At 41.5% G+C, this 25,664-nt stretch overlaps 1 protein-coding gene across 1 annotated transcript in view; it reads left to right on the top strand.

The window, feature by feature from the left end:
• Positions 1-25,664, top strand: part of camkmt (calmodulin-lysine N-methyltransferase) — an 82,668-nt gene that overhangs the window by 51,522 nt on the left and 5,482 nt on the right. The window contains exons 4-9 of the mRNA XM_079559523.1: positions 4,744-4,804; positions 7,512-7,563; positions 9,979-10,042; positions 16,021-16,087; positions 18,816-18,890; positions 24,781-24,844. Of these exons, the coding sequence (XP_079415649.1) occupies positions 4,744-4,804; positions 7,512-7,563; positions 9,979-10,042; positions 16,021-16,087; positions 18,816-18,890; positions 24,781-24,844 (383 nt within the window). The remainder of the gene's footprint in view (positions 1-4,743; positions 4,805-7,511; positions 7,564-9,978; positions 10,043-16,020; positions 16,088-18,815; positions 18,891-24,780; positions 24,845-25,664) is intronic.

A 25,664-nucleotide genomic window follows, 5' to 3' on the forward strand; every position in this document is an offset into this window, starting at 1 on the left:
GCTATTGTTCGCACACTGCTATCACTGTTTCAGGCCTTTAGATAGTAAACGGACTTCGATTAAACCATTCTTTACGATTGTAGTGTGTATGTGAAATAGCATTGCTTTTCACATTATAATGCTTTTGGATTATAATCTATTTTGTTCATCAGTTAAGCAACAAGTAAAACATTCAAACTCCCAAAATCCAGATTGATGACATAATGGCCATTCAACAACTATTTTTGCAATAAAAACCTGTAGAAAAAAAATCAAAATTACTCAGATGAAAGTGTCCTAAATCAGAAAGTCCCTAATAATAGTGGTCATATCCTATGTTTAATTTCCAAATGCCGCAGAAATGGTGCAGCTCTCTGGTGCCTCACAGTGGCCCTCATACAAATGATCCCAAATGCACTTAACCTCTGTGCTCCCCCTCGCAGCTCCTCCTCTGTCTATAGCTGGGTATGCTGCTTCTGTGAACCGGACTCCGTGTGTAGAGCGGACGGGGCTAATCCGAGCCTCGCTAAAGTAGCCGTGTGAGAGCACAGATTGTCAGTTGATCATGGCTAGCCCAGAGCCTTATCCCTTATTGGATCGGCCATGGAGGAGGCTTAGGAATTATCTGAGGCCTTGCTTAATGTGGAGAAGGATCACCATCGAAAGACCTATGAAGCACCGAGGCGCAATGGGCCCGCGGCAGGAGGAAGACGCTCTGTGTGGCACTACGTTCGCAGCAACAGTGGAATGAGCCGCATCACGGACCACTTAACCTCATCTTGACACCACTCTCTATCACCTGAACTGTTTTTCTAAGCATCCACAACAGGCTGTCTCCCGGTGTTCTTTTATTCCCTATCAGATCCAAGATGGCTGTTTATTGTATTATATTGGTTTCCTTTTCGAACAGGCCTGTGCACTGTGCTGCTTAATTATAGGACTTGATATCAGCGACATTTTGAAATAGTTGATTGTCTGAAGAACAATACTTTGTTCTCTTCTATACCAAGATACCATAGAACCTAGCAACACGTAAACCATTTACATTTTTTAAGCGACAATGACCATTGATTCGATCTTATGGTGCAGTATCCAGCATTATGCCAACTTTATCCTCTGTTGTGGTGCATATTTGACTGATTTGCATGCCAAAGACCCTTCCTGTTGCAGCAAGCTTCATTAGAGTAGCTATTTTTTTTATAAAGCAAACCATGTACTTCTATACACTGCTCACACTGATTACTCAAATTGCACTTTTCCTTGTTTGGATTTTAGCTCGTTTGCATCTTTTGATCTCCTCTCTGGCTTAAATCACTTTAGGAATTCCCTGAAGAGCGCTGGGCTGAGGTAGGAGGATATGTTTGGAGGTTAACTTTCTAAGTCTGCTGTACCTAGTCCCATACACCCCGGTCCGTACCAGGACAAGCAGGAGAAAATAGTGTGGATAAGTGCGTCCCCGGGCACGTGATTACTGATGGCTATGGGGTGAGATTATGGTGCTAGAGTTCTCCGGGTCAGGACCGGGTCACACTGTCCAGGATACACCAGGGTTTAGGCCAATGCCATTATACAAGGAATGCACTAGGTGTTATAACAGAGATTTACTGTGATCTGATTGGGAAAACTCTCAGTGAACTTTCAACTCTGGTAGGCACTGAGGTCAAAGGTCATTGTCGAGATGGGATGCACGTAATCTAATGTATCATGTTCACTGCTCTATTTTTTTTCTTTGCAATAAGCAGAACTGTATTAATGTCAGTTTAGCACAAGATAAATTTCAGTTAACATACAGGGCATAATGTAACAATGTTGTTGCAGTTTAAATGCTTTTTTATTCTCGTCTGGTTTGTGTTTTCATTAGATTTTCCAGATTTTCATTCTGTTTCCTGCACATGTTTAAAATGTGGAAAGTATAATTGCGATTTGCACTCTGAGACCAGGCCATTCACGCTGCAATGTCAGTTTGATTGCGAACAACCTTGCAGCCCGACTAATAATGCTTTATTTGTATTACACTCTTGTAAAGAGTTCCCCTCAAAAAAAGGACATAGGAAGCGTTTGTTGTACAGCAAAGAAATAGGCAAGGCGAGTCAAGTTTATTTGTTTTACATAATTTGCCCACAGAAATTCAATGTGCTTTACAAAACAAGAAGAAAAAAAAAAACTTATACAGGGGAAGTTAAGTCAATAAAATACTGTACAATTGTTTTGAAATAAAATAGATGAATACCTGCATGATATACCTTTGTCTCTCTGAAACTGTTACATGTAACAAACAATGATCACCATTATAAATAAATTAAGATCAGAAAACAATGTGTGAATGTTTTCCAGAAATAAAGGGAGACAATCGGGAGCTATTATATTTTAATGCACCCACAAACTAGCTATTCTGGACAATCTCTGGTAAACACTGATGAATATTATATTTTTGCATTTCTCATTGACTTATTGCACACCAACAAGTCGCAGAAGTTAACAACCAGCCTAAGTTCTTGACGCCTATAACTGTATTAACTTTGCACAGACCCTCCACAGCCCACACACACCTTGCTTTGCTCATCTAGTAATTGAAGGTGAGAAATAATTTCATTATCCTGAGGAGGGGTAATCTGCTCTGTGCTGCACTGATCCCTTCATTTCCTACAGTGCAGCGTGACCTCACACCAGCACTATCACCAGCAGCACTTCTATCACCTCCGCCTATTAATGCTATTGGAGTCAGGGATTAAACGCCACATTCACATATGCTTTACACAGCTTTATTACTGAGTGCTGTCTGTTTCACCGCACTCCCACACACCTCTGTTAATCGGGGGATTGTTGAGGGCTTTTTGCATTAAAGCTATGAAGGCTTGATATTTTGGCGGAAAGCAGAGGTGAGCTGCTTGGTGTCAGTGTGTCTAAAGGTGGATCATGTGCAGTGTCATGTGGCATTACCACCCCCTGCTGCTCAGCCTGTTCCTCCAGACATCGGGAACGCAGTGAGGGGCAGCTTTCAGTGTCAAGATGTCACACACTCGGCACTGTCTTTTAGGAACAAAAAGGAACAACTGTTAAATATAGATTAAAATAAATGCGGATCTCTTCTGTCGGTCTCCAAAAAAGGGAGACCAATATTACTGACATACAAGTACAAAAACAACAACCTCAATGCAAATTTTCACTCCCAGAACTGGGGTGGGCCATTTTGTATCGCATATCATTATACCGGTGTTTGTGATATAGTTATAATAATATCGTTGTGGACACAATATAATTTGCATTTGCACTCTAGCTGATTTGGACTGAAGTCACGACCAGGTGTAGACAGAGACTGCAGCTAATGCTAAAAGAATAAAATATCTTTGAATTAATATTCCCAATAGGCATAAAGGCTGGGATTTTTGAGGATTTTGTCTGTTGTTAGTTTGACCGTTATCGTGATATTTGTTTTTAATATCGTGATATAGATTGTAGGCCATATCGCTATTTGCTTTAACAATCAAGATCACAACCATCCAATACATATTCGAAACATTACAATTAGTTACATGCAGCATACTCCATGTCATTCTTTAATATCCTTCCTTTGTTACATCTGTTCCCCCGCGAATGTCTAATATACTGAACTTTTTTTATTGTGAGTAAATGTATATGAAATTTCACGTTTCATTTCACATCCAATTTTTGTGTAGACTTAAGATGCAGCATTCGACAGGAAGCCCCGTCAGGTTGTTCAGGGAGACACCCTTGTGACTTGACTATCCATGTGGCCTTAACCAGGAGGCTAAACCCTTCCTAACTTTCCCCAGTCTGTCATAAGTGTCTGTTTGAAGTGGCACAAGGAGATGAAATTTTAAAAAATGTCATCGCCTAAAGTCGAACATGTCTTGACACTCCAGTAATGCACTATATATTTAACAGCTGTCAGTGTTGTGCGGGCATGTGTCCCCCGCGTGTCTAATGAGGAAAAGGCATATTTGGACATTTTATCAATAGGCATTATTAAATCCTGCTTGCTTGAGCTAATCTCGAGCGACCGGAGTGTGCGAGTGTGTGGAGATGTCTGCCCCGCGAGGTGAAGAGCCCGCCTGTAAGCCGCTTATTATATCGACTTCCACCTTTCCTCCCCTCCCTCCTTCCCTGTTACCTCGTTCACTTTCCCTCGCTTGCTTTCTCCAATTCTATATTTTCATTTCATTTAAACACACACACAACGCACACACAAGCGTCGCCAAGCTCCCCCTGTTCAAAGCCAGAAAAAGCCCAAGTTTTATTCAAATGACTGTTTACTTCTTCTACTGCCAAGTTGTGTGTTTTTGTCAGGGAAGAGGGACAAAATGGTTCTAAGTGTGTGCGCGTTAGTGTATGTTACTTGCACAGCAAAAGGAGAAGGGCTGACTGAAGGTGATAAGCCAGACAGGCATGCTTGCTGTGATTATCACCCACCGGACCCCCTGTCTCTCTCTCTCTCTCACACACCACATTATAGCCCAGTGAGGGAGTGTGGCGCTCGGATTTAGGATAGACAGACAGATGGACAGAACACAGAGAAGCGAGGAAGCCTTGGATCACAGGCAAGGTGGAAAGCACAAGAAAAGCAAAACCAGCACAGACGGCACAGCACAATGCAGCGGTGCCACACAGCTATTGTATTGATATTTCTCATTTTGTTGCCGTTTGATGTTGAGACGCTGGGAGGGAAGACGCTCAAACGACATTAGTTCAACATACTGTTCGTCTCCGTGTTGGAAGTGTGTAACGCTGTTTTCTGTTTCCCAGGTGTTTGGCCGTCTGAAGAGGTCATGGCACACTACTGTCTGCAGAAGCGCAACTTGTTTGAGTAAGTCCAGTCCCTCAAGCATCTTCATGAACATTACACAGTCCGAGTGTGCATACCCACCTGACAAAAGAAAGCCCTCTCAATTCAAAAGATTCATTATGGTGCCCTTCCGATTTAGAAAGGCCATATTTAACTCTTGCTTATAGAAATGTGTTTTACGTATGTGTAATACAATCAAATAGTTTAAAGTGCATAATGACACATTAGACAATTTTTTTGCTAAAACAATCAACACAATTATATTTAAGATTAAGATTAAGACTATAGATTGTACACAGCTTTCTTTTCTTTCACTTCCTTTTTGGACACCGACAGGAAGTTTCAATTTTCAATGGGAAATGAGTCAAACTGCTGTGGAACTTTACCTTTATCTATGTAACTTTCTGCTCAGCAGCTTAAAAATTAAAATAAAACTAACTTTTCTGCCCAACATTTCTTCATTAAAATTGCTGCTTCACTGAAATAAAATGATAATTATGCAACTGATGAACTCGCAATTGATGTTATCCTTCTAAATAAGTCATATTTTCAAAAGCTTTAAGACCTGTCATATGCACTTTAAGTGAGTGTTTGTAATGATTATGTGATGTGTAAAGGCAGCGGTTTTTGAGCTAGTCTTTAGGGAAAAGTATTTAAAACAAGCCAAAATGAACGGGGCCAATGAACCTTTGTGTCAGTCAGTTGGAGTCTCGATCTGTACCAGGTTCAACTGGCTGAAGGGTAGATTTATTCACCAGTCTGTCAGGAAGCTGAACTCTCCCCTTTCCTCCCACACTTTTGTCATGATCCGATACGTATCACGATACTTTTTTCTTTTTTTTGCCGTAATGGTGACGCGTAAACAAGCAGCCACTTCCTCTCTCTTGGTACAGCTGGGTTTTTTTGTTGTTTTTTTAGGCTTTTTCTGCAAACTGCATTTGTGGTTTCTCTGTTCCACTCTGTTTTACTGGATGCTTATGTACGTCTTTGCCGTGTTTTTGTGAGGTTTGGTGGATTTTTTACTGCAGAGAGTCCATAATGGTCCTGAAGTAAGCAGCTTTTTAAAAGAAAAAAAAAACTTAGCTTATGAGCTAAATCTATTTGAGACCTAAAAATTTATTTTTCTGAAACATTGAAGCGGCACCAAGAGCCCCCCACACCTGCAAGCACAATGGAGGCGTCACAAGAGGCACTACAGGAAACAAAGATGGGACAAAGGAGGAGAAGATTGTAAAAGACTGTTATGGAGTGGAGGGAGCGGAGGGAGCTGCGCAGGAGGAAGAGGAATGAGAGGGTGGAGGAGCTGACCGGTGCGGGACACCACGCTCTGTAACGGGGAAATACAGAGGAGGCGCTGCACCATTTCAGAGGATCAGAGGAGACTGAAAGCAGCCAGCCAGGTTTCCTCTCGGTACTACGGTTTTTCCTACCTCCAAAAACAGGCTGGTCGGGTTGGCCCACTGTGGTGGCACAGTGGCTCAGGACACCTGAACACAATTTCGTTGTACAATGAGAAATAAAGCACTTATTTACTTACTCGTGCGCCAATCCGATACGTATTGCGATACACCATGTAATATTTTACCTTAATATGTGTAAATAGAAGACAGTCATGTGTCCAAACGTGTCCACAAACAATGTAATAAAGTGCTGTGTAACTGTGTGTGAAAAAATAAAGGAGTGCAATATAAAAATGCTTCCTAACAAGTAGCAGCACATAAACAGAGGTCTAGCTTAATTTAAACCAAAAGGTAAACTCTGCTTATAATTTTATAAAATACTTTGAGGAATACTAGTTAATTAATTACTAATAAAACATTACTGTAACTAGGACTGTTTGATCAATTATCCTTTTAACTTCCATTCATCCTTTTAACTTAACAAATTTCCTGAAAATATTGAAATTAGCAATATTTTGAGTATTGATACTGGGTATCAGAACAATGTATTGCAAAACGATCTTTTGTCCCAGTCATAATAATTATTGTCTTTTTACACCCAGGATTTGAGAATAATGCAATTTTGATTCACTGTATGTGCTTTACTTGACAATAAAGCTAATTAAATTGAAACAGTTGCAATGCTGTCCAGCTGTGAAAGTGTCAAAAACTTTATTATTTCTTCTAATACAATAGCTTGATAATATCTTATTACACTAAAGGTACAGATTAGCGTATGTGATGTAAATGCTCAAGTGCTATCAGTCTGTACCATTCCACTACATGCTGAGCTGCTGTGTGATGCTCTTTCTCCTGCTCCGGTAAGGCCTGCCCCGCGGCACGAGGCTGAGAACCGCCCAGGCACCTTTGATTTCCACTCAAGGTGGAACATCACCCTTTGATTTGCTGTTTTAACATTCAAGAGGCGGGAGGCGCGGAGGAGAGGGCTATCGATCAGAGCGGCCAAGTGAAGGTCAGCCATGGAGGGGGCAGGATGAAACGGGCGAAGGGAGCAGTGGAAGGCTGTAGGAGATGAGAGAGGAAGAGGATGGAGTGAGGGGCTGAATGAGCATGCTGGCAGCACGGCCCAGTGTGAGCGGCTCAGATTTCCCGCTGATTGAGCTTGTTCAGTATGCGGCTTTCAGGTTGAAGCTTGAATTGATATTTCTTTGCCTGCTGTGTTTACTGTGTGAGTGTATATGCACATCCCTGTACTTGCGTGTGCTAAGCGGCAGCTTGTGGCCGGCTAAAGTAACTCTGACTGTGGTGTGTGTTTTCTTCTCTCACAGGGGCGCCGTGTGCGAGTTAGGAGGAGGGATGACTTGTCTGGCCGGACTCATGGTAAGTGAGGCACACAGCCCGCACACAGGAGAAGTGATGCACTAATGAAATTGACCCCCGCCGATCGATACACAAACAGCATGGGCCCGCCAAATCTCTACCTATTCATATCAACTGCCATCAACCTCGCCAACGGCTCTTCACTGTGCAAGAGTGTAAAATTGTCATTCAGCCTGAACTATGTACATCCCATTCCTAATAATGGCAATGGTATGGGTCAAGGGGATACAGCATTATTTGACATTTGCTTTCTAAGATAGATGGCAGCATGCCATGACCTAGAGGTGCTTGAAAATATATTATTGAATTCTGCTTCATTCAAATGGAGGTTGAATAAACAAGTGTCGACCTTCATAGTATTATTTCAGCAGAACAGCAGATATAAACATCTCAGATATACACTTTATATGGCCATATCATGGCACTGTACTCATACTGTATAATGTACAGACCACCCAGTAGACTGGGCAATTTGCCAGCTGTGCTACTAAAAGCTGGCCTTCATCGACATGTCTCACACTGACATACACATTGCTACACTTGGATATAGTGCGCTCTGTCAGCTATAGGGTTTATTAGCCCGGGTCTTAAGGGCCCCTCCACATTTCAGGCGTCAGTGTCCCATCGATCCACCAGCCTCATGTGTGTAAGTGTGTGTATGGCCCAGTTTATCTCCTGCCAGTCGATACGCCATGTTGTGACATTGGCTTGAGATGGAATCCTTCCTTCACACCTCTCCTTCACCTCCTGCTCCTCCACAGCTGACACTGACACCACCTTTGACACAACTCTCCTATTCCAACCTGTAATGGGCTCGCTATTTAAAGCTGCGGTAATCAAATCATTTTCTTGTAGTAGAGTAAACTTCATTTGGCACCATAGACCTACATTGTAAACGCAGCATTTGTGAAAGAAAAACAGACCTGTTATACCTGGCTAAATTAGCACAGTGTTAGCATTGGCAGTCCGCCCTGTTCACGTCTCAACTTTGTAACTCAAGTGAACAATTGGGATGGGTGGGTGGCTCTGTGAGAGCTAGAAACGCATATAGGCAACAGCTGAGAGATTTTATTATTTACGACGGTTTGATTCAGCTAGTGCAGCTTTAACATTTTCAATGGCTGTTAGTGCAATCACTGGCACAACAATGATTTGAGCTGTGAATGTAACATACTATTAAATAGATAAAAAATATGATAGCTCTTGTGGTTGAATTGAAGACGCTTTAGATTTCAGGTTATTGTGCTATTAACATATAATCCATTTCTACTATTACTATTATACTGTCTATCTAATGAAACCACGTTATACTAATACATGTGTCACTGGCTTCAATAGTGTACATGACCTGGGGTGAGTGGACTGTGCGTGTGCGCCCGGTGCTGTTAATGGGCCAGGGGAAATTTCCTCACTGGTTGCAGGTTGTGCTCCTCATCTTCTAGTTGAATGCTCTGATCCGGCCTGCTGGACCCTTCTCTGTTAGAGCATATGGTGGATGTGCAGTACCCAGTGGCCCTCTGCACATGCTCTGGGAACATGCACCAGAATGCAGCCACTAGCCTTTATGTTTTTAAAAGATTGAATTGACTGGCCTACTTCACTCTAGTAGGTAGATTTTAATGTTATAACATTAATTTAACAAATGCAAAAACAGCAAATCTTCCCCTTTTGAAAAACCTTTTTTTTTTTTTACATCAACACAGTTATGTCTAGTTGTCATGCTTCCTTCCTCTACCAGCCTCACAATACTCACATTTACCCAATTCACAGGCCTAGGCCTACTTAACACCGCCTGACATGCACTCGCCGATTCGAAAAACATATTGGTAAAAAAAAGCACATATGAAAAGAGGGTTATAGTCAAGCGCACACCTCTCCCCCTCTATCTATATCTCTCACACATTGCCACACAAAGCCCTCTATCCATTTTCCCTTTTTTCTCCCCATCTCTGATAGTCTGCGCTGCTGCAAAGTTATATGAAGGGCATCTGGCAGGCCGCGGCGAGCTGAGTGCAGAGTGACAGCGACAGCCAGTGAACGCGGGAATGATGGCTCGGCCCGATAAATACCCCGGCGTCAAATGAAAAGGCTCTGCGCTTGCCATCATCCCCTGTCACAATGCAATTACCGAACAGAGTGATAGCAAGATAGCAGGGGCCCCCACTGCTATCCACAATGATAAAAGTATTGACTGATTTGATTGAATGATTAAAATAATGCAGACATAAAAAATGGGGCGGGCGCGATAGAAGCAAAATGGCATAGAGAGAGGGGGGGGGGGGGTGAATCTTTGAAGATATGTCTTCATTGTGTGTGTAAGTAATGTGTGTGTGATGTTTGCTTCACCTAAAGGTGCGTTTGGTTTCGGCTCTTTTGTGCGCTGTTGTGTCATTCCTTTGTCTCTCTGTCTCGCAGGTTGCCATTTGTGCTGACGTGAGGGAAGTTCTGCTATCAGATGGGAATGAGAAGTCCATTCACAGTATCCTTTCATGGGCCGCCCGCGTTTCATTTGCTTCTGCGGTCTCTATCGCCGCATCGCTTCCATGCGGATTCATGTATTTATATGCATTATATTCATTTGTACCTTTTTGTGGCCATGTTTAAAACAAAGAACAGATTTCCTTTAAAGGTCGTTGTTAAATGTGTTAAAGTTATGAGAATATATTACAGGAAATTTGCCGTTTTGTTTTCCCTAGCATATATTAAATATAATGGTTCAGTGTGTAATTTCTTAATCATATATATGAAAAAAAAACATGTCCCAAAAAAATTAAAAATGAACTTAATCTAACATACATAATAGGAAATGGAGAAATAAAATCCATGTTATAAATACTTGTTTGACATGTATAAGATCTCCATATAAAACCCTTAAACATTTTTTGTCAAAGTGTACAGTTGCTAATTTACTTTGTGAACTTTGCACTTTCCACTGTAACACTGTAAACAATAACACTATAATTGCCCTGCCATGTACACAAAAATCTCCCTGTTATCAGACTGAAGTACTTGATTGTAAATGTCACTATTAAAGCTGGGGTACCTAATTTTTCCAGTTCAAACATTGACATTTTTTGTTTTATCCCAAACTTGTTTCTAGCTCTCACAGTCCCTCCTGTGTATTCAAATTGTTCAAAGAATGTAATTATATGCACATTTCACATCTGTATACAGCATTGAGGGATGCCAAAGTAAAGCAGCAAGATAAATTCCACTCATTTAGATTAGACTTCTATCATCCATTGCTCAATAAAACTTTAGGTGAAGACAATACAACAAGGTCTGTGTGTCTGTGTTTACAACAGACTCTGGTACCCCAGCTTTAAGAAACTTTCAGATTAGTTTACTTTCACAAGGCTAAATGTTAAAGAAATAGTCACTCTCTGATGTTGATTCTACACGTTTTCTGTTTGACTCTTAGAGTTACCTTGCTTTCTGTCACTTCAAAAAGTTGTGTAATGCAAACTTTAGTCGAACTCTTTGCTGCCGGCACGTATCTGAGTGTACCTTTCCCATTTTAATTCAAGTCAAAGCTTTGTTTGTTTTTCCATTTAACTTTGACACACACCAGTAAGCACTCGAACCTTGACTACTCTCCAGCTCAGAAAACCCTAGATTGGATTCTTGAATTCTCTTTTATATTTGGGTAAAATGAAGCAGATGGGGCACCAGCAGTGACAGATATTCAGCGTTTGTGCTGTTTACCAGTCCTCAGCCAACAATGCCATGTTAAGAGCACTGTAATTGCCATCCTGTCAGATTTAGCCTGAGACTTCATCCAGGGTTAAAGCTTGATAAGTGTTTTGGAAGCGGGGAACAATCAAGTTTTGTTGTTTAAGACGGTGTTTTCTTTTTTTTTTTTGGTTGCGAGTGGTTAAGGTTGAGGCCTATAATTAAGTTTTTAGGACCAATCTGGAGGTGAGATTTTTGTAGTTGGAGTGGTTTATTGATCAGCTCACGTTTGTCAGCTTAAAACGTGGCATTCTTCACTTGTCTCATTTTCGTCTGGCTTCCCATCATTGCCAACCCCCTTTTTCTGTCGTCCCCCACCACTGTGCTCAAGCAGCTGAAAAATGCAGGCTCCAGCTCCACAGTTTATCCACAAAAGCCAGAATTATAAATACACATTTCTTTCCCATTGACCGATACAACACTTCCATATTTAGCTCTGCTTACAATATCGCGCCCATAGTTGACTACAATGCTCCTTTACCAATCACAATAAGCCCAAACAATAACTTGCTGGAGCTCATAACTCACGCGCGCACACACTTTTGGGCACACAGACAATATGCTATTGACTGGCTGCTTTGTTTCACACAACAAACACGGAGAGAATTGTAAGTGAAATCATAGACAAAATGTATTGAATGTGCGCAGAAGGAGCAGAAAGACAGATAATTGCTTGTGGGGCCCGTTCTCACACTGTAGGCATTCAGATAGAGGGCATTTCCTCTCACTCAGGAAGCAGTTGATCTTTGTCTTACGCAGATGGATACTGATTAAGGAGGCATTATTGAGAGGAACGTGCAACAATAGAAACTGATAGTGAGATGTGATATAGCTCAGTGCTTGCAGTAAAAAAATATTATAGATACAACTAGATTTTCGCAGTCATCAGTTTGGGTGCACAATAGCAAAACGGGTTAACAAGGAGGTCATCATGACTCACAGCCACTCTGACTGGAGTGTGCATATAAGATTGAATCAGAATCAGAATCAGAAACAGCTTGCTAATGAGCTAAAGACATTTGAGACTATACATTTCTTTTTCTGAAGCACTTGGGAGGCGCTGGGGCCCCCCGCACATGAAGCACAGTGGAACAAGGAACCAACAAGGAGGTATCCGGGCGAGACTCACAGCTAAGACACACATGCCTTCTATCCCTTTTAGCGTTCTGGCTAATGGACGTTCACTGGAGAATAAAACAGATTAACTGTGAAGCTCTTCCCAAAAGATGGTGAAAGACTGTTGTGGAGCGGAGGGAGCTGTGCAGGAGGTAGAGGAGGGAGGAACTGACCAGTGCAGGACACCACGCTCTGAAACAGGGACAAACGCAGGAGGCGCTGCACTGTTTCAGAGCATCAAAGGAGCCCTGAAGGCAGCCAGCCAGGTTTCTTCCGGGTGCCACGGTTCAACACATAAACTTTTCAAAATGTCGTTGTACAATGAAAAATGAATCACTTACTTATCTGCCAATTTGGAAAGATCGTTATATTGTGATTCAGGTGTTTTCTATTCAAATTCATTGTCCCCAAGGGGCAATTGAAATGTACACAGAGTAGTTCACCAGAACCACAAGCAAAAAAAAAAAAAACGAATTACAAATCGCCCTGTGCACCAACAATCCCTGCTTAAAGTCAAGTTGGTAATGCTCCAATAGAGACGCATGTCATTTAATGTTCCCTCCCACTCCTCATATTGGTCAGACAGCTCTGCTCTGAGTCCATGACAGGTCCATTTAATCAAGAATGAACTCTCAGAAGAAGCAGATTGCTTTGGTTATCTCTTCAGGCAGTATAATCCTACAAAGGTGACAAAACCATTATTTTAGAGAAAAGTGCTTTTATTTTAGGCTCAGTATTGGTATGTATTATAGTTAACAACAATCAATTTATGCAGACCAACATGGGTATAGAGTTTCTGTAACTTGATTTTAGCAATTTGCCATGTGATGTACCAGATTTTCATATCACATATCAATATGCAGGTCTGTTCAATTCCTCCCATAAAATGAAGTTAGACTATCTCCTTACAAACAAAAAAAACTACTGCCTGATCAAAAAAAAAGTTGGCAGCAAGGGTCCATCTGTGCAGACCCTTGCTTTAAATCGCAGAATTCATCGGACTCACAGAGCTCAAGACATCATTTTCACACATGGATTGGCCACCACAGAATCCAGATCTTAATCCCATTGCAACTTTTGACATTGCAGAAGCTTATTGAAACAATGCCACAGCGAATGCTTGCCGTAATCAAAGCTAAAGTCGGTCCGACAAAATATTAGAACTTTTTTTGTTCAGGCAGTGTATAAATGTTGTCAATTGAAATCAAAGTGGCGTTATTCGATCTCATTTAGAAAGTTCAACATTTCTACTTTTGAGGATGTCTACCAAAGGGAAATAGGAAATAGCTCTCGACCTTGGATGATCAATGTGAATTTTTTTAAGTATGATTGATGGACGCTGCAGCCTGCCCGTCCACTTGAAATGTTGTACCTAATTATTGCTGAACTCTAATGTTCGATTATGTCCCAATCTTTACCTATATGCGCTTAGGTCCACTGCACAGTGTGTCACTTCTGTTTGTGCGCGCTTCACTGACCTCTCCCCCAGTGGTGTGCTAGTGATTAGATTACCTTTAAGCTGCTCTGCTCTTCACCCTGTCATCCCGTTCTTACTACATGTATGCCACCGCTGCATGTCTATCCTACAGGTTCTGACATCAAAATCTCCTCAATCTCATTTTGTGATATTTTCATGTATGTATGTGGTTCTTATTGAATACCTAGATTCAGTATCAGTCACACTTATCTCTCCTTTCTTTCTCCCACACTCCTCTCCTCCCCATCTCTGCTCTTGTCGATTGGATTTGTCTCCAGCTCTTTGGCGGCTTTAAAGACAAGGAAATCCTAATTGAATTGCTTTGCGACTCCACAAGCCAGTGTATTAATAGACAACTTGACATCAATCGGCCCGGCTTTGTGCGCGTTCATCAGTGTGTGCCATGTAACTTTGTGGATGTGTGGTTAAAAGCCTCTCCATTGATCCACCTTGAGGCTTCTGTGATCTTCTCCTGCAGGACTCATCTGCACGTCCTCGGGAGATACGCTTTGCTCACTCAAGCCGCATAAGTCCGCTATTGCTTTAGCTATCGCATCAATTTGCTTTTCCTCAGTCGTCTAGACCATGAGGTGGCCTTCAAAACCCAAAACACAATGTCCATGATATTTATGGGCGACTCAGTGGCGCAGTGTTTGGAGCTTTCCCCTCACGACAAGAGAGTCCCGGATCCGATGCAGTGCCGAGTGGGCCTTTCTGTGACGAGTTTGCTTGTCCGCCGCATGTCTGCATAAGTTTCCCTGGGTGTCGACCACTAAAAAAAGATTCTGAATCTCAGTGAAACGTTCTTGTTTACATAAAGTGTAGTAAATATCCTAAATCCTATGATCCCATGATATGCAATATCTACACATATTTGAAAAACATTGAAAAACAAAACCTGGAATTAATTGACTTTCACTTACATATTTCTGTTAACTTTTACCTTCCTTCTTAAGAAATAAAAAGAAAAAACTTCTAGACTTTGATAAGATAAGATAGTCCTTTAATGATTTCACTCCGCAGAAATTCACTTGTTACATTCGGCATTCGATAAGATCACTCAGGGTGTGCAAAATAGACAGGAAATGTGCAGTTAAATAGTAAAAAAAAAAAGAGGTATCTTATGTACAGTAATTAAAAGCAAAAATATTAAGGGGCGGAATTATAACAATTAGGAAATAAGAATAAATAAAAATAGAATAAAAATTAGAACAGACTATAAAAGGTAGAATATCGAGGTGCAAATTTTGCAGTCCTAGTGCAGGTTGTCAGTAAGTGATGCTGGTACAGGGAATGAAGTGGCGCTGATACAGAGATTATTATAGTTATTGCACATGTTACTTTACAGTCTTGTACAGTCTGACAGCAGTGGGGATGAAGGCCCTGCGGTAGCGCTCCGTCTTGCACTGAGGGTGTTTCAGTCTCCCACTGAACGAGCTGCTCAGCTCTTCTACAGTCCCATGCAGTGGGTGGGAGGTGTTGTCCATGATGGAGGTGAGCTTGGCTAACACCCTCCTATCCCTCACCTCCTCCACAGAGTCCAGGGGGCAGCCCGGGACGGAGCTGGCCCTCATGACAAGCTTGTTCTGTCTGTTCTTGTAACGCTCTGTGCTGCCCGGGGCCCAGCACACGGCAGCGTAGTGGAGAGCAGAGGCTACCACAGAGTCATAAAAAGCCTGCTCACTCCGAAAGTCTCCTCAGCAGGTGGAGGCGACTTTGGCCCTTCTTGTACAGGGCGTTGGTGTTATGGGACCAGTCCAGTTTATTGTTGAGGTGAAACTGTCCACCTCCTCAATGTCCTCCACCTGGATGTTCAGCGGTGTGTGCCGTAGTGACTTCCTCCTGAAGTCGATCACCAACACCTTCGTCTTACTGGTGTTCAAAAGGCACATCACTGTATGGCCTGTAAAATTAACTCAGATCATCAAAAAAATTGGATTGTGTCTGTTTGCAGTCATTGAATGGTTGTGAAAACAACAAAAATGAAGAAAAGCTTGAAAATGTCTTTGCTTTATTGACTCTTATACAACAGTACATTGAGATGGTGGCATACTTTTATACTGTATCCTAATGTTGCATACTTGGTCATTTCATTTTGTCATCATTTTTGCCTCCTTGACGGTGTATACCAGACGTGCAGGAGGTGGTGGAGAGAAATCGTCTGACTGGAGTGTTCAGCTCAACAAGTGTCTCTGCCAGGTGAGACAGTTCTCCTCTCAATGAAGCATGTGAAGGCAAGGCAAGGCAAGTTTATTTGTAGAGCACAATTCATACACAAGGCAATTCAAAGTGCTTCACAGTTGAAAACAAATAGAATCAATAAAAACATCAACATAAAATTAATCAATTACAGTAAAAGGCGAGAGTGCAGATAAAATACTTTCAGTCATATGCATTGGTAAAAAGAACTGTTTTCAGCCTGGATTTGAACATTGTCAGAGTTGAGGCCTGTCTCACATCCTCGTGAAGACTGTTCCAGATTTTAGCTGCATGAAACTGAAATGCAGCCTCACCGTGTTTATTATTGACTCTGGGAACCACCAGGAGGCCCCTCCCTGAAGTTCTCAGGGCCCGAGATGGTTCATACGGCTCTAACATGTCAGAGATGTACTTTGGAGCTAAACCATGAAAAGACTTGTACACGAGCAGAGCTGTTTTAAAGTCTATTCTCTGAGTGACAGGAAGCCAGTGCAGAGACCGGAGCACTGGACTAATATGGTCATATTGGAATGTTCATGTCTTGCCGTCTTCTAATCTGTAAAACTGCACATAAAGTAGCATGTGTTGTGTTTAATTTATTTCTCAAACTTTTTGCCATAGGGGACAATTGCATGCGGGTACATAACTTTATTTCTTATATTTAATGTACAGTAACAAAAAACAACTAGACTGTCAGACAGAGGCGGGTGACTTGTCCATCAGTAACTTGCTGTCTGCCACATAATCATGCAATGTTTACTTATTTGTGCAAGATGATAATATAATAGTTGGAAAGGAAGAACAAAGACAAACACGTAGACATTTTTTTTTTGGAAAACATGTTTTATAATAGAATTTACTTGAGACATTTGGATTTGCAGCATTTTTATTTAGATACAAAAAGCTGTTCATAACAACACATTGACTGAGAGTTGCTTTTAAGAATGGCAATTGTTACATTTAATTAAAATATTGTCGTTTGTGTGATATATTTTTGGGTTATTGTGGTGCAGTTTTTACTGATTTTTTTAGCTTGAGATAAAAGGCGACCATGGTATCCAGCATGTACATAGAGACTCAATCAAGCATTTAATTCCCCTTTGATAGGAAGTCTTCAAGTGGAACTTATCTATCTTCCCATAATGGGTCTGAAATGTCATTTGTTTTGCCCGCAACCGATCCTCCGCTACCTCTCTCTTCCGCGCTCTCCCTCGTTCTCCTGCTCATATTTACATGAGAGCGAAGATAAAGTGAAAAAGTAAACGTATAATTAGGCTACATTACTTTGATTGTTTTCTTTTCAGATTATGCCCGCTGTCATGTGCGCCAGGCGAGAGAGGGCTAAGGGCACAGCGTGATTGGACGAGAGGAGCATGGCGGGGGAGGGGCAAGAGGGAGGGGTGTCAGGCTCCCGCTGCGATTGGAGATTGTGTTTCTTGCCGAGCCTAATGTTTTGTTTACTGAGTGTTAATAATGTCTAATTAATAATCCTCCAGTCGGCCTGACAGTCTAAGAAGGGAAAATGATGTGGAAGGAAGACATGAAGGGGGGTAAAAAGGCGCTAAGAGGTGGAAGCGCAGGTGGGCTTGGGGAGAGGGAGGTCCGTCGAGAGGTGGATGTGCATAGTATAAATGTCAAGTGTCATGTCAGACGCTCCCTGGACTCACCTGAGACACGACATGTCTCCCTCAGCACTGCTTTCTCCGATTCTCCACCGAGGCAGAAAAACAGCAGGGGTCAGCAGGCAATCATGCGCTCCCTTCCGGACTGTTTTGACTTTCAAGGGTCTGTGAGGCTCACCTTACGTATAGGAGTATATACTCAATGAATGAGACAACTTGCACAATTCAGCTAAGACTGATTAGAGACGTCTGAAGTTCTGAAAAAATGTGTTTCCCTGAGGACAAACGTGGGTGCTCTTATCGATGCGGAAATCCCCAACTTGTGCAAATGTTTCTGGTGTTATTGATATTGTTTGGTTATTATTGGTGCAACTGTGAAGGCCGAAAATACTGTATTTCTTCCACTCCTTGTGAATGAATGGGTGATTAGTTGTGTGATTTTCATTTTAAAACAAACTGACCATCTGGCGGTGCGACTTATACTCAGGTGCGACTTATATATCAAAATATTTATTTTACATGTTTGCCATTTTCGCACTGACAGCCGCTAGAGGGCGCTCAAGGTTTGTGTACCAGTATCTCCTACTCCTGTACCACTGAAGATGAAAAAAAACGATAATCGAGCAGCAGAAAGAAAGTTCGGAGTAAGCGAGAAACTTGTGTGGGACTGGCGAAAAGCGGAGGTTACTCTTGCTGCAATGGAGAAAACGAAAAGAAAGCTAATGGCGGGCTAAAAGCTTGATGGCCACAGCTAGAGGAACGAGCTCGCAAATGGGTGCTTGAACAACGTGATGCCAGGAGAGGCTTGTCAACAGAGCAGTTATGACTCCATGCCCAGGTAGTTGCCAAAGCTGGTGCGACTTATAAACTCCGGGGCGACTTTTTTCCTTTTAGTACTTTTAGACTTTTAGTCTGGAAAAAATGATTAATGATTATTATAAATGGTTATCCAGTCATCTAATCTCCGGATCTTAATTAAGCTGTTTTTTTAAGATCATATGTTGTTTAATTATAATACAATTCAAAAAAAAATTCAGCTCCAGCATTGCTTTCATTTATCTTGCCTTTTTTCCACCAGCTAAATTCTGATGTGTTTGAGCCAACAGGGTCCTGAGATGGGACTGTGATTCAGATCTCTCACCGCTGGAAGGTCACTTTGATGTGGTCATGTGCGCCGACTGGTATGTTTTATGTTGCTTATTTTTATTAAGATTCTTATTAGCATCAGCATTATCTTCAACAGTGTAAGTTGGTCTTTTCCCTTTTTACATTCTGGTGACAGTTTTAGCCTGACCCGTGCATGTGGCTGGACTTTTCCTGCTTCGCTTACACACACGCACGCACGCACACACACACACACACACACACACACACACACACACACACACACACACACACACACACACACACACACACACACACACACACACACACACACACACACACACACACACACACACACACACACACACACACACACACACACACACACACACACACACACACACACACACACACACACACACACACACACACACACACACACACACACATGCATAGATACATATGCTCTGATGCCCATGTGCCTCCATTTTACACTAAATTGCCTCGTTTTCATGCTTGGTGTGCCAGCAAATGGATGACTTAGGCAAATTGCAAATAATTGCGCCTTGACAAGGAAGGAGACACACTAAGATAAAGAAAGAGTTGAGGGCGGAAGAAGGGAGGAGTAGAAATAGAGATGGAAATGGAGCGATAAAGCAACATAAACATAACAATTAGGCCGCGCTCATTGAAATGTAGATCTTGGCCAATCTTGAATTAAATCTTGTCCAATTGCTCATGAAGCAAGTCAGACTGAATTCATCAAGATGGCTTGGTGCACTCTGCCCAATCTGAGAAAAGGCTGTCAATGAACTTGACTTTAGTTGATGGCATTGGCTTCACTTCAGCCTCATGACTTACTCTGGACTTTAAACGGTACTGTGTTGGCATTTAAAATCATAAAAAGCAAGCACTAATGTAACTGAGAGTGCAGTAAAACAAAAGTCAAACATAGCTGGAAATAATCTAATTTAAAGTTGATTCATGACTGATGTAGATGAAGTCAATTTCAGGGCTTCCTTGAGTAATTGGTTCACCATAAAGGGATGCAGAGTTTGGAGCAGCCAAGCAGGAGGCCAAGAGGAAGTCCTGAGAGGGAATTTGCAGTTGCAATAAAAGAAGATGGGGGATTGGTTGCGGTAAATGACTGCAGCGGACAGGCTTGGATGGAGATTTGGTGGCAGCCTAAAAGGGAACAGACTGTATGAACGACAAACATCAGTGTCGAGGAATATAGAACCAAACCAAACATGGTGTGTCCTACTTATGACCGCAATCTTTTTGCAAGTCTTGAGTTCTAATTTGAGAGAAGAGACACCTTAAATTATAGCTCTAGAGAAAATAACTTATATTTTAAGTCCTACATCTCACAAAATTGTCAATGACTAGGGCCAAGTCTGGTTAATGAACTCTGGTCCTTCATTTGTGTCATGCACACGCTTAAAGCTGCCCTCAGCTACTCCATTTTGCCGGCATGATCGCATTCCCACATTGCATCGCTAGAAGCGCCACCTTCAAACAGTAAGCTCACTTTAAGATCGTGAACTGACATCTGACTGACCTGCTCTGATGCAGCTGAAATGTCTGTGTTGTTTGTTTCCTAATCCAATATTTTTCATCCTTATGATTAAAATTAAAAAGCAGACCTGGAGTGCCTGCAAAAAAAAAAACAGTTTTACATGAAACTTGCAGTTTTGCAAATACATATGAGTCTCAAAATGTTTACTTTGCTACATATCTTAGTTATGCTGATAAATGTGTGTTTCACACAAGATTAATGAGATTTCTGTATCTCATTGAATGCACTCAGAGCAGCTTGTGGAGGGGAGCGAGGGGCATTGGGTGAGGGGGGGAAGCCAGGTGAGGGGAGGAGGGGGAGGAGCAGAGCAGAGTTCACTACTGACACCTACTGTACTGACAAAAAAAAAATCAAAAAGACACGGCTGAGGCCAGCTTTAAACTATGCCTGTGCTGTACACAGAGCGCATAACTGTAGTTAGAATGAATTTGAAACACCTCTGTTACTCACCTTTGACTCTAAAACGTAACCTGAGATACCAGAAGCCCCCCGTACACCAACAATAATACAATTAATGTTCCTATGAATATGTAATTTCCACAAGATGCTGTAAAAATGTGCATTCGTTTAACAAACAAACAGTCACTAGAACCATTTTAGTGTGTCTGTCTGTATGGTGTGTGTGCAAAAGTAAGTGCATTGGCATTAGCAAAACACAGTTATCATTATGATAATGTCACGGTCATTACATGTAATAGCCAGATATAAGAACTGGAGAAAGAGCTTGAGCACGCAGCTAACAGACTGCAGCTACTGGCATTTTGAGCACAATAGATAGTCTGAATACGAATATTTGGTGACATAATTCCTACATTGCATGCATTAAATCTGATGGATGATGAAGAGATGCTTTCCCAGGAGGTTTCCATTTTTTGTGACTTTATGAAGGGGGTAATTATTGCAACAGTGGCAGTTGTAGAGTGATGGCTGACCGATTAGCGAGCGCATCTTTGTGATGATCACCTGCGAAAAGGTCAACAACACGGCTCCCTCTTGGATTAATTATAGCTCCCACTGCCGCGAGTGTAGCCACCGCTGTGAGGGGATGAGGGAAGGACGCAGGAGGAAAACACAGGGAATTTGGGAATAGCATTGTAAAGTGTTCAGTCCGGGAGTAGATGGAGCTATTACTGTTATTTTAGTGTTTTAAGTGTGAAGGTGGTTATTTTCAACACTTCTGCACTTTTAAATGAAAAAGTGTCCTAAAAAAAACAAGGAGCCTTTTTTGAGAGAATGTGTTTTCTATGAAATACATGATGTGTAATTTGTATTCAATCTACCAAACATGTTCAGAATTGTTGCTTATCATTGTATTATTGTTTATTACTTGGGTAAGGTGAGTATTGAGTATATTGTTATATTATATTTCTATGTTGCAGTGGTTCTCAGAGACCCAGTAATGTTTTCACCGTTTGCTTGATTCATGTTTTTCTGCATTGGTGCTACTTCCATGTTTAAAGCCACTCATAGTACACTGCAAATGCAATACTGGCTTTCCTCAAATGTTTGTGAACACATTAGTGTATACTGCGAGAGGCACATGAATTTCACTCTACAAATAAATGGCCAGCCCCTGCAACATTTCTACAGCAAAGCTTGGCTGAACTATAGACAGCCTTATTTTCTCACTCCCAATGGTACTAATAGAGCGGTAGCTTCACCTTCAGGCTGAGAGTGATGTCATTGTTTGCGTGACAGCTATGATGACATCCTGCATGATCACATACGTGGGTAAACGGACAAATATAGTTGCCACGGTCACTCAGACACACTTTTGTCGTGTCCTCTGACCCTTGACCAGTCTGAGGCGGGCCGTTCGGGGTGGGAGGGTAAGAATCAGACAATAGGACTGTCAACCATTAGGAGCTCCACGAGTGACCTTAAAAGGGTATACCACTCAATTTTAGGGTCCATAAATAGTTATGCATGGACTGCAGACCAATTCATATTAATGATTTATTTTAACGCTGTTCTGCTCTGGGTTTTTATTTAGCTTTTTTGTTAGAAATGTTGAAGTATGTACTTATTATAGTATATATTTTTAGGGGTGTTTTTTTCCTGTTGTTTTTGATGAGTTTTTATGTACGTGCTGTTTTCAGATAATGATTTGCTACATTGATACAGTATATACTTTTCCTAGACCCCAAAGTGTTAGCGTATTTCATAGTCTACACATGAATCAATTAAAGTCACAACAGATTTTGTCATCACCCAAGTTGCACGGAGTTGTCCCTAACATGACTCCGTGCCCTTCCTATGTCCCATACGTCTGTGATTGTGTGAATGTATATGCGCTCCACCCTCTCTGCCCACTTCCTTGTTTTGCTTCACCGGTCACTTTTCCGTCCACTGATATCTGTGACAAAACAAACCAAAACACACACCTCTCACCTTTCAAGTTAAATAAACTCCCACCTCTGTCAATCCTTCAAAAAATAATAAACTTTTGAGGCATGTCACACCAAATGCACGGATTTGAGACCCAGCCGCCATTGTACCTCGCCTGAGCAAAAAAAAGACTCTATAAGGTCCTTTATGTATTTTGGTGTGAAAAGCATGTGACTTTAAAATGTTAAGCAGTTCATATTTCGACCTTCATTCAGTTTTCATGGATGTGTTTTTGTTTGTTTTGTTATTTCAACATTGTTTTCTGAATGCATGCAACTTTTTTTTGGCCAGCTAGTGTATTTGTGATGATGTAAAACAAGTGCACCACCTACCGATTCGGTATCGAGGAGGATTTTGGGTAAAGGCTATAGGTCACAATCGTAAAGTTAGGCACAGATTGTCTCTTTGATTGTTGAGCGGATGTGGCAGATTATGTCAAATCTGCTCAGCATTGTTGCGTTTTAGTCAAATTACTGCACTCTCATCTGTGATAATAGGTGCACACATGGACACCAGCTTCATAATGGATTGAAATGTGGTGGCCATAGAGACAGGTGTTACTTTGTTCACAGTGATTAGAGGTGTTCCGGGAAGAGAGTGCGGATTAGTGCGTGTCCCCGGTCCTTTCGGCTCGTATTGTTGGTAATAGGATGTTTCATTGATTTATTTGGATACCCTTTTGCAGCACACCTCTACTGTTACCACCTGGGCTTTTTTAGGCCACACGTGTGAAAGCTCCCAGTTATACTCGGTGATAAAGCTTTAGTTTTACCTGACAAAATGTTCTAAAACAAACTACATGAACAAATGCTTGAGCCAATATTTTGCCTAGTGTTGTAGATGGGTATAGAGTTTGGGAATGTGATGTCATACCACTAAGCATTTTGGGATTAGCAGCAATAATAAACTAATGGAGATTTTAAAAGGCAAAATACTGGAGTTATTTTTCACATTAAAACACTTGGACACCACAGTGTATTGGATGTATTTACCAGTAGTAGCTCGACAGCTAACGGAGTTGCTTTTTTCTCCTCTGTTTTTAGCTAATGTTAGTCTATGGAAAATATATGTGAACAGCTGCAAAAATGGCGGATCTCCATGGTAACAGTGGAATTTCCCGAACTCTATAGTGGTGGGTAGATTAGTATTAGAAGTTCAGCACCTTAGATTACATTAAATTCTTTGCTGCTAACTGCTAACATGCCAACTTAGGTGAACTACTTTTTTCTGTCATATTTAAAATTGACGAAGTGTTTTAGAAATGGTTTCCATGATCAATACACATTTCTGACATTTTCCAACACATTTCTTTTCTAAACATTTGCTTACTATTACATATTTCCCCTGCATAGTTTTCATGTGACACCTGTGAGCACCATGCTAATGCTAATGCTTATGCTTGTGCTAATGCACTGCCATAAAAGAACAGGCCACCGTTCTTCCATTCTGTGATATGTTCTTACCTGAGACGAGTTGATATGTACCTGTCTGGTCTTTGTGCGTGCCCGTGGATGAGCGTGGTAGCTTCCAACTTCACCCCCGTTTGGAGCTATAGGAATGCATTGGGAGAGGCCAAATGCTAACTGGAGCAAGCCCATGCCCATGCACAAATCTTTCCTCACACAACTTGCGTTTGAAAAGAAAAAGCAGCATTGTCATACGTTTCTTCATCCACTTAAATACCAATTTGATCTATTTGTCTCTCTAAATTTCAGCTTTTCTTTTGAGACCTTTGAATTGTTCACCTACGATTGTTTGCAGGAAGCGATGCTATCTTTGCACCTCTTACTTTGCATTCCTCCTAGAGCAGAGTTGAATCCACCTGAAAACTCCCGCGTAAACAGAAAGGAGAGACCATCTTATTGATGCAAATTGTTTTTCCCCTCCTCTTGCCGTTGGTCGATTTATTTGTAAACAAAGCGAAATAAATAGGCTGAGGTTTATCTGCTGCTGCCATCGTAAGGGTGCGTTCTAACCGAGCTCCCGCCTTTTCCCCACAGTTTGTTCCTGGACCAGTACAGAGCCAGCCTGGTTGATGCCATAAAGAGATTACTGCAGCCCAAAGTAAGTGTTTATGCGGACTCCATACATCTAAGCTTATCCATTCCCTGCTCTTCTCAATTAGACCGTGCCCACAAGCCCATGCACATTAATAGGCGGACAGGATTAATATCATGTAATGCTTTAATGCTTATTATGAGCGACTTGAATGCGCTGCTCTGATCCGTGGCTCGCTCTCCTTCATCATAAATCCAAGGCTACTTTTCTCTTTTGGCCCCGCGATAAGGCCCCACGCTGCGACAGCCAAAGCAAATGGGGAGAAAGGACAGAAAGGCAAGAAGAGATAGGGCTGAGATTTTTCCATTCATGTGCGAGAACGAGGGGGAGAGAGGGGTGTGTTTAACCATACAGAGCAGACTGACAGAGGTTTTATTTATGGAAAGGAGACGAGAACGAGTGACAAGCTAATTGTAAAGGATGGTATATAGCTCATTCTTCATATTTTAATATACTGTCTAGCTCAAGTGTCTCAGTGGCTGCTATTCATTTAGTTTCGACTCCGTAAGTGTGACATTTATTATTTCTCTATAAATGCTTTTGGCGTCGCAGTCTTTAATAGGACATCACGGACTTGGCTCTTATCCATTTATTTACATTATTATTTTTATTCATTTGTTTATTTGGTCAGGCCAGTGCATGTAATGAACAGATAAGAAGCAGTTTAGTATAGAACATAGGACATTGGTTTGATATGTTGCCCTCTCAGGTGCACATCAGTAAATCTAAATATATATTCAATTTTGTTACGTTGAAAAATTAAATACTAACTGCATCGTTTCTATTTATTCATTTTAATGGCAATTAAGGTTTACAGAGGTGTACG

This window comes from Gobius niger (genome assembly GCF_951799975.1).
Source record: "Gobius niger genome assembly, chromosome: 7".
Classification (NCBI taxonomy): Eukaryota; Metazoa; Chordata; class Actinopteri; order Gobiiformes; family Gobiidae; genus Gobius; species Gobius niger.